This window comes from Tupaia chinensis, unplaced genomic scaffold (assembly GCF_000334495.1).
Source record: "Tupaia chinensis unplaced genomic scaffold, TupChi_1.0 Scaffold141517_1, whole genome shotgun sequence".
Lineage (NCBI taxonomy): Eukaryota > Metazoa > Chordata > Mammalia > Scandentia > Tupaiidae > Tupaia > Tupaia belangeri.
The window spans coordinates 1,960,860-1,970,538 of record NW_006201378.1 but is presented as its reverse complement, the minus strand read 5'-3'; the positions used below and the strand labels follow the sequence as shown (position 1 = coordinate 1,970,538).

General features: G+C 46.9%; 1 protein-coding gene across 2 annotated transcripts in view; it reads left to right on the top strand.

Annotated features, from left to right (window-relative positions):
* CLN8 (CLN8 transmembrane ER and ERGIC protein) overlaps positions 1-5,880 on the top strand; it is a 20,048-nt gene extending 14,168 nt beyond the window's left edge. For both annotated transcript variants that reach the window (XM_006163203.3, XM_006163204.3), the window contains exon 3: positions 3,918-5,880. In XM_006163203.3, the coding sequence (XP_006163265.1) occupies positions 3,918-4,241 (324 nt within the window). In that variant the 3' untranslated portion in view covers positions 4,242-5,880. The remainder of the gene's footprint in view (positions 1-3,917) is intronic.
* The last annotated feature ends 3,799 nt before the right edge of the window (positions 5,881-9,679 follow it).

Genomic DNA, 9,679 nt, shown 5'->3' with positions numbered 1-9,679 from the left:
TTTTTTTTTTTTTTTTTGGAGATGTTTTTTTTTTTTTTTTTTTTTTTTTTTTTTTTTTTTTTTTTTTTTTTGCTGTAGGGCGTGTGTGCTTGATGGCCATGCCGCAATCCCTTCTCCTTCATTCTTCTCTCGGAATCTTGGGCACACATGCACACATGCCTGGCATGAGTTTAAGCCACCAGGTCCGGGACTCGAAGCACAGTTCACTACATGGGAGTCCAGCGACATAGCCATTACACCAACTGCTGGTCCCCTCCGATTCTGTTTTCATTGTTTAAAATTTTGTCAGTTTATTCTTGTAAGCTTTTTAATTCTAATACAATGTTCAGAAAGCCCTTACATACACATCAGTTACAAAACTATTTCCTTGTGTTTCTTTTTTTCTTTACTGATTTTCTTTTAACATTGATATTTATCCATTTGAAAGTTGTGTCTATGTAAGATGAGCAGTCAGATCCAATGTGATTTTACCCCAAAGGGCGAGCCAGTTGTCCTAATAAGGTTACTTTTTCATTTCTTTTCCTGGTGATTGGAAATGCCACCCAGTGTCAATTTTCCACGTATTTTTATTTCTGCATTTTGTATTATGTCTTTTATATTGGCACCACATTTTTTTCTTTTCTGAAACTGTTCAATATCTTGTTATTTAGTAAAGGTTTGTTCAGTCCTCCTGTTCTGTTTAAAACTTGATTTGTCCCTTATTTATTTCCCCTACCAAATGAGCTTTAAAATTATTTTGTTGATAAAAATACTAATGTGTTCTCTTAATTGGACCTAATCTATAAGTGAATTCAGGGAGGGTGGCCATAACAGCTTCTCAGTGTTTTTCCATCCGAGAACATGATGTGCCTCCCTTTGAGTCACGACTGCTTTAATGTTCCTCTGAGTTAATGGTTCCACTCACAGAGGCACTGAAAATGTGTAAAGGAGTAGAGTACATAGTCATTTCCTGCATCCTCACTCTGGAACCTGCAGCCCACTCACTGGAGCATGTGGGTCCTCAGAACTCCAGTAGGGCCCCGCGGTGCTCATCTGGAAGACAAGCTCTGGCTCAGTCCAGAGGAGTTGCACAAAGGCCTGAGCCCCGGTACAGCTAGGGGCACAGTTGCCTGGCCTCACCTCGTGCCTCGTGCTGCCGTTGAGGTCCTGAGGGATGCATGAGATTGAGAACCTGTCTTTCCCAAAGCCCGGTGTTATCTATCATTGGCTTTGGACTTGGGGTGGAACCTACTTAATAGAGAGGCCAATTTTTTTTGTTGTTGTTTTTTAAGAGAGATTTTTGCTGTAGGGCACATGCACTCGCCAGAGTGAAAAAGGCAGAGAGACAGAAAGCAAGAAATCCCCCCGGGGGCGAATGGCCACACCATAATCCCTTCTCCTCCATTCTTCTCTTGGTATTTTGGGCACACACACACGTGCACCTGGCATGAGTTTTAAGCGACAAGGTCTGGGACTTGAATCACTGTTGACTACGTGGGAATCCAGGAGTGTAACTATTATGTCATCTGCTGGTCCTGGCCATAATATTTATCACCGAAACTGGGAAATCCTTCAGAATTAAAAGGGACAACAGGGACTGCTCCAGGCAAATGAAGATCTGTCAGCCCCATGTGAACTGAGTCCCAACTGCATTTGTGACTTCCTCTTGGGATGTGCCAAGAACCTGAGAACTCCTAGCCTAACCCTGCAATTTCACAAATAAGGAAATGTGTTTAGTTTTCATCTCAAGTCACTCAACCATCCAGACCAGATCCTCTGGTCCCAGCGAGTTCCTCCTGTGTCCTCTTTAATTTGAAGGACTCAGACTTGTCTTGGATCCGTGCTTCCTTAGCTTTTACTTTTCCATGTTTACGTGCTCCAGCACAGCGTGAGGCATCCTCGGGGACTGTGGGACCACGGGCTACCTTCAGGTGGCACCAAACACAGGTTGGAGACGAGCTATACCCTTGCATGTTTTTGAAGAGTTGCCCCAGTGCTTTCTGAAAGTGGCGTGTGAGTGAGCAGTTGCGAGCATCCCAGCGGCCAGCAGCGTGCAGTGAGGCCGGACTAGGAGTCCTGCAGTGCTCTTCTGAGCCCTCAGGAAGAAGTGCCCCTTCAGCTGTGTGAGGCATGCTGGGCTTCTCTGTCCGTTGGTCCTTCTCTTCTAGTGTCCTTTACATTTACATTTTTTTTTCAGTCTAGACTCAGGCAAAGCAAAGCAATATACTTGGAGTTTTACATATTTAAAACTGCCAGGAGAAGTTAAAGTTAGAATATTTGGGTATTGTCTTAGCTCAGGCTGCCACAGACTGGGCACCTTAAATGTATTCTCCTACTTTTGGGAGCTTCAGGTCCAGATCGAGGTGTCAGCCATCCAGGTGCTTGCTGTTGAGGGCTGGCTTTTTGGCCTGCACTGGAGAGAGGGCACTCAGGTCTCCCCAGAAGGGCACTAATCCCATCATGAGGGCCCCAACCTCATGACCTCATTTAAATATAATTACTTCCCAAAGCTTCCCTCACATTGAGAGTTAGGTTTTCAACTTAAAATATTGAGGGGTCAGGACCAGTGGATGGTGTAATGGTTCCATTGCTGGAATCCCAAGTGGTTGGCCATGGTTTGAGTCCTGGATCTGGTGGCTTAAAACATGCTGGGCGCGTGTACGAGCGTGCCCAAAATCCCGAGAGGAGAATGGAGGAGAAGGGATTGTGGCATGGCCATCCCTCCTCGGGATTGATTTCTTGCTTTCTGTCTCTCTTTCTCTGGCAAGTGTATTCATCCTATAGCAAAAATCTCTCTAAATAAAATATATATATATATATATATATTGAGGGTTAAGGTACTGGACTCCCACATGGCTGACCACGGTCCCACACTGGGAAGTTTAAAATTCACATGGCATGTGTGCATGCATGCCAAAAATCCTGAGAGAAGACTGGAGGAGAAAGGATTGCAGGGTGGCCATCCCCCAGGGGGTGATTTCTTTCTTGTGCTTGCTCTCTCTTTCTCTCTCTGTTTCTCTGTCTCCAGCAAGTACACATGCCCTATATTAAAAATTAAAAAGAAAAATAAAACCTATTTTTTTTTTTCCTGAAGCCACTGCATGGTCGCTGCCTGAGGTACACCACCCTACCTTCTCTTACCTGACCCTAGGCTGGTCCATGTAGCCTGGTGCCACCTTGTCCCTAACTACTGAGCATCCCTGTCTTGGGGAAGAACTGCCGGGGATGACTGAGCAGCTTGGGTTGGCAGAGTCAGAGGCGGTTGGAGAGGCCAGCGTGCAGGAGGCTCACTGGTCTGCAGTGCTGACCTGTGCTGGGCTGACCGGGCCATCCTGGGCTGACAGGGCCCTGCCACAGGCCCCACCCTCGCGTCTGTGATCTGATGCGTTTCACCTTCAGATTCCCCAGGTTCCCAGTTCCATTTCAGCTATGACTACAGAAAACCTGTCTTAATGCATGTTTGGCCTAATTTTTAGGCTGATTCATTTTGGCCTCTATCTGAGGTCTCCTGAGATAAACGTATCAATCAGGAAAATGTATTTTTCCCTGAACTTCTCTGTGCTGAAAGAGCTTTCTCCCAAGGTCTGGGTATGGGACCTGCTTACTCAGTAGGTATAAATTCAAGATTAAAAACTTAACTTAAAAAAACAGAAACAGAAGATAGAGGTTTGCTTTAGGGAGCAGAAACCAAGAAGAGCAAGACAAACAGGTGAACAGAAAACAAGGATCAAACCACCCGCCGGCCTGGCACTCTCCTACAGAGACCTTGGCCTTCTCTCAGAATTAAGCCCCAAGGAGAGCCACATCCTTAGCAGAAGTGGCGTTGAATTCAGTCTGTTGTGCTCTGTGAAATAAGGTTGCACGTGCCTTTTCTAAACGTGGAGAAGCAGCTTCGACAGGTCTGTGGTGACGTCTGCATCTGTTCTGTCTCCCCACAGGCCGGCTGGTCCGATTCCCTGTTTTGGAAGGTCAACCAGTGGCTGATGATCCACATGTTCCACTGCCGCATGATCCTAACCTACCACATGTGGTGGGTGTGCTTCTGGCACTGGGATGGCCTGGTCAGCAGCCTGGCCCTGCCTCATTTTGCACTCTTCCTGCTTGGACTGTTCTTGCTCACATTAATCCTGAATCCATATTGGACCCATAAGAAGACTCAGCAGCTTCTCAATCCCGTGGATTGGAACTTCGCACAGCCAGAAACCAAGAGCAGTCGGCCGGAAAGGACCAATGGTCAGGTGCTGCAGAAGAAGAGACCGTAGCTGGGGACCGGCCACTCCTGCGACGCCAGCAGATGGGGCACAGCTCCAGCAGTAGTGACTTTGTAAATTAACACGGTAGCAAATGTTTCGTGTTTAGTTCTAAGTGGAATACTGACTTTCAGTCTCATTAGCATTAACGTTGGAGTAGCCACAAAGTATTTTGAAGACCTCGGTTCACCTTTAGGAGCAGATATTTGCCATCCTGATTTCTTCGGCTGGTCTGGCTTTTTCCTGTAATCTTGGCCATGTTGGCCACGTTGAGCATCAAAGAAAGGAATTGTGGTGTCGAGGCATTTCATGCTGCTGAGCAAGGAGGATGGCCTTACTGTGACACCTGAAGTGACTTCCTATAGCAGGTGCCACGTAGTGGATGTGGTTGAGTCGGTTCTTTGATTCTTCAGTCATATGTTCACGTTCTATATGTCTTATGCAAACGTTGTATTCATTTTTGTTGGAAAGAATTGGCCTAAGATAGACAATAATGTGATATGTTACCCTCCTTAACTTTCCTGTTTGAGATGTGAAAACCAGATGTGTGGCAGCGCCATCTCGTGGCCAGTGGTATAAAGACACCGTTGTGGGGTAGTGACCCTGTGAGAGAACAGAGCTGCAGTGGGGTTTTCCTTCCCCAAAGTCAAGATGAAATCAAGTGTTTTTTCTTTCTTTCTTTTTTTAATCAGAAACCTGTTTTTAAATGAGAGTTTTAAAATTCATAATGTGTTGCTCAGTTGACAAAACTAAAGTACCTACTTTAGTTTGCTAATCAGATTTGCCTAAATTTTAGATTTTTCATTGGCTTTATTGCCCGTAGGTACCCACATTATGAACACCTTGGTTGGTGTTTTTCTATGGATTCCAAGACCATGTGTAATGAGGCCGGCAAGTGGTATGGTGGTTAAGGGTGCTGGATTCCCACATGACCAACCATGGTTTGAGTCCCAGACCTGCAGCTTGCTTTCTCACTTTCTCTCTCTCCCCTTTTCTGGTCAAATTTAAATAAATAAATAAAGTTTAATAAAATAATTCTTAAAAAAATAAAAAAGACTGTATGTAATAACTTCCCTAAGAGCTGAGGGCTGGGCCTGGATACCCTAGAAAGGCTTAGTCATGGGGCCCAGGGACCCCTAAACCAGTCTGCAGCCTCACCAGGTGATGGGTTCCCAGATGCTGCTTTGCTGTGTTGTGGCCAGGTGGAATTTAAATACCAGCTTAGGGGTTTTGATAGACATACAAAAACTACACTTGCTAATGACTATGCAATTAAAATTCCGTTTTATTTTTTCAATAAAAGCACCTTTAAAGTGTTTGTGGAAAATATGTGTTTGCTGCTCATGGAAATGATGTGTGACGTGTGCTTGTTAGGTTCGTGGAACTCAGAAAGCGTGTTTTGGTTGCCGGTACTTTCCCTGTATTGATTATATTCAGGTCCAGATACATCAGACCTACTCATCTCATTTTAAGAAATGATTTGAATCCTAAACATAACCAGCAAATCATGTCTCTACTAAGACTATTAACCAAAAACCCCGGAGCTCCTGACTTCCTGTGTTCTCTGCAGTTCTTGCCCTTCCTGTGGGATCAGCAGGGGTAGGTGATGTTTTTTAGCAGAAGATTAATAAAGTCACTGATGTTCACGAAACCCAAATGTCGTCCGTGCCTGTGTGTCAAGATAAACTTACCGTACTATCTGTACCACACTGAATATGTGTGGAGATATAAAATAGGATAAATCTTCCTGTGTTCCAAATTCCAAATTTAGTCTGAAGTATTTAACCAGATTTTTATGTGACCTTCACTAAGACCTTGACCTTCCCAGGATTTCACAGTTGTAGTCCTATATCTTCTTTTCTTTTCTTTTCTTTCTTTTTTTTTGTCAGAGGGTGTGCACACACACACACCAGAGAAAAAGGGCACCCCTGAAAAGGACTTGGTCATGCCACAATCCTTTTTTCCTGCATTTCTTCATCAGGATCCTGGGTACACACACACACAAACTTGTGTGTTTCTCAAGCCTTCAGAGCCAGGATTTGAACCACAGTCATGATATGGACTCTAGCTCCCTCTGTACACTGCTCAGCTGCTGAGGCTTCAGGCCTGCCCCACATCCTATAGGCGGAAGTGGTGTAGAGTAACACAGTAACACACTAGCCTGCTCTGTCAGCTTGCGCCTGCACACTGATGCTCATCCTGACCAGGGACTTCTCCGTGAGAGCCGTGAAGTCAGAGTGTTTGGGTAGAAGAGCCTTTTCAAACATGATCCTGGAGGGCCAGCAGTTAGCGTAATGGCTGTGTCACTGAACTCCTATGTAGCCAAATGCAGTTCGAAGCCGGGGCCTGGTGGCTTAAACTCATGCTGGGTGTGTGTTGCGTGCACGCCCAAGATCCCGGGAGGAGAAGGGATTGCGGCGTGGCCATCCCCCCTGGGGAGGTGGTGGGGATTTCTCGCTTTCTATCTTTCTGTCTTTCTGGCAAGTGCACGTGCCCTATGGCAAAACCTCTCCAAAAAACAACAACAACAACAACAACAAAACCTGATCCCGTAGTCCTGTGCCTTTCCTGGCCTAAACACCATCCAGACCCGGGGCTTCTCTAGCCTTGGTCACCACCTGCAGACGTGTAGATGCTGGTGGTGGTGCTGATGGAGCCCAGCTCATTTGTGCCATGTCCCTGCCTACTCAGCGACCGAAACTGGCCACTTTCCAGCTGCACGCATGCTTCGTAGGACTCGTGCATCACCTGCTAAGGGAACGAATGTTAGTTGGGAGAGTTCATGTGACAGTCAGGAATCCTGGAAGCTCTTGCAAAATTTTAGGTCCTCAGGAGAGTTATGACATTTTTCTGTTTTTCTATGCAAAAACGGATCATGACTTCCAGCCTCACCTGATGACAGTTGTCTGAGGCGGGAGACTGCTCTGCCTTTTTAGCCAGGACAGAGGCACCCAGTCTGACCTTGATGTGCTTGCTCGTCACTGCACTGGCTTTCTCAGGGAGAAATCTCTCTAGTCTTTATTTTCCCCCAAAAAATCAGAAAGCAAAATGGGTCAAGAAGGTTTAAAGACAATGGGACTGAGTATATATTCTTTCTGGAAGGAAAAATGTTCTGTCCTTTTCACTGGAGCCAGGGGCCACTGAGCTCCTGTCTTCGTGCCCCCTTTAAGTTTAGCAGCAAGCCCCATGCTCTTCTCAGCATCTGCCCTTCAGTCTACTCCGAGTATCGCCGGGGTAGCCGCAGAGTGGCTAAGGATAGCGGCTGTTCACCGTTGGCTTTGCATTAGGCACCGTGCTAAGGGACAGGACTTTTCATTTTCTTTGCACTGACAGCTGCGCAGTAGGTGCTTTTGCTCCAGCTTGACAGTTGAGGACCTTTCGGACTCAGGTGGTGACCCCGCTAGTGAGCGGCCGTGCCGGTATTGGGCTCACTCTGACTTCAGAGCTGGCTCGTCCACGTGTACTTAGCACAGAGTGTAAAACGCCAGCCTGCTCCCGACCAGGTGAAGGTGATCGCACCCTGTGCCAGTGGAATGCGAGCTCTGTGAGGCCAGGGCTTTGTGTCTGTTTTAGGCCCTTTTTCCAAGTTACTGTATCTGACTTGGGGTAACTGCTCAGCGACTAGTGGGTGCAAGAAGGGGAGGCTGTAACATGTCTGCTGAGCACGGTCCTGCCAGGATGCAGGTGGCCAGAGGAGCTGGGGAGGAACCCCAGCCTCTCACTGGGACCTCCAGAAAGGTGCAGGCAGAAGCCCTGTCAGGTGTCTGACAAGGGCAGGGGCCTTTCCTCTCCCCTCCTCAAACCCCACCCCTTGGCAACGTAGACATCGCGTGCCTGACAGATGAATTGATGGTGTGCTAGAGATTTCGCCTATGACATAGTCTTTGCAATGTGTCTGAAGTGCTTTACAAAGAAAAAACATCTCCCTTTTATTCTGTAGTGACACTTTCAAGCAGATAGAAGCAAAATGGAGCAACTACTATCTTCCTTCCCTTGTGCAGATGAATCGCAAGGATTTCACTGTATGTCAGAGTTGTCGCTTGTCGTGGAGTGTTTCAGACGTGCTTCTTGGACTCTGTCACCACAAAGTGACACAGTAGTATTTGTCTCCTACTCAGAGACAGTGGCATGGGGTTAGCTCAGTGCCAGGCAGAACTGCTTTCCAATGCAGAGGAAGTTCTCCCTGCCCTGGGGCGTTAGCCTTGAAGACCTAGAATACTCCTCCACAAGAGCAGAGGGGTAGGTCCCAGGCTCTGTCTTTTTAAGGGGCTCATTGCCGCCCAGGCCAGCAGGAAGGATAGTCTCAGGCTTCCTCGGGGGATGCTCCTGGGAGCTCTGCATTTCCAGATGACCCTCCTTGGAAGTCATCAGCAGAGGGGACAGGAAGCCGAGGTTGAGTAAGTGGCAGGAAGCGGCCCCAGCTGAGCCAGAGCAGGAGGCAAGCTGCTGACTGCCGACTCCATCTTTGGGCCCTTTGAAAAGCAGGCTGCCCATTCCATGCCCTGCACTCAGCTCGCGTCTACTCAGAATTCAGTGGTTTGCCTTCATGCGGCATGTTGAGAACCTGGCTGCAGGAGTCTGGGGAGTGTCTGTGAGAAGGGAGCGGCCGCTGAGAGGCCTGGAGACAGACACCTTTCCTGCTCTACAAGGAGTGACTCCAACTCACCTAAAACTCAATTAGCATAAATGACACCAGATTTTCATCGATGCACACCAATGCTTTATCAGTTTGTCTCTATCTTTACTAAATGTCTAATATGTCCTCATGCAACAGTTTATTAATATTTCTTTTGTTGAACAAATGCTGCTCTTTTTTGTGACTAAAAGTACTGTGTTTATTAACATTTTCGTAACAAAAATATACTTGTCCAGTCATGTTTAGGATACAGTGATGTGGGGGACCAGCAGATGGCATAATGGCTATGTTGCTGGACTCCCGTGTAGTTGACCATGGTTTGAGTCACGGACCCAGTGGCTTAAACTCAAGCTGGGCGCGTGTGCGTGCATGCCCAAGATCCCAAGAAGAGAATGGAGGAGAAGGGATTGTGGCATGGCCATCTCCCCAGAGGGTGATTTCTCACTTTTTGTCTCTCTCTCTTTCTGGCAAGCGCACGCACCCTATAGCAAAAATCTCTCCCCCAAAAAAAGAATACAGTGATGTGAAAAATTCAGAAAACTCTTTCTTTTTTCTGAAGACTCAACCCTAAGTGTCTGGAATTGACTGCAGGATGTCCAGGGCCTGACAGCCTTCCCTTCAGCGTCGCCTGAGTGCCAGCCTTCCGACAGGAAAAAGAAACCACACCCTTCCTTCTGGAAATCCTAGCCAGGAACCCCAGAGCACAGTGTCTGGCCTTACAGTGACATTAGAAATGGATAGAATTCCCTAACTTACTATATTTGGATCCGAAGGACATGAATTCATTTCTGTTCTCACTGCATTTATTTTCCTT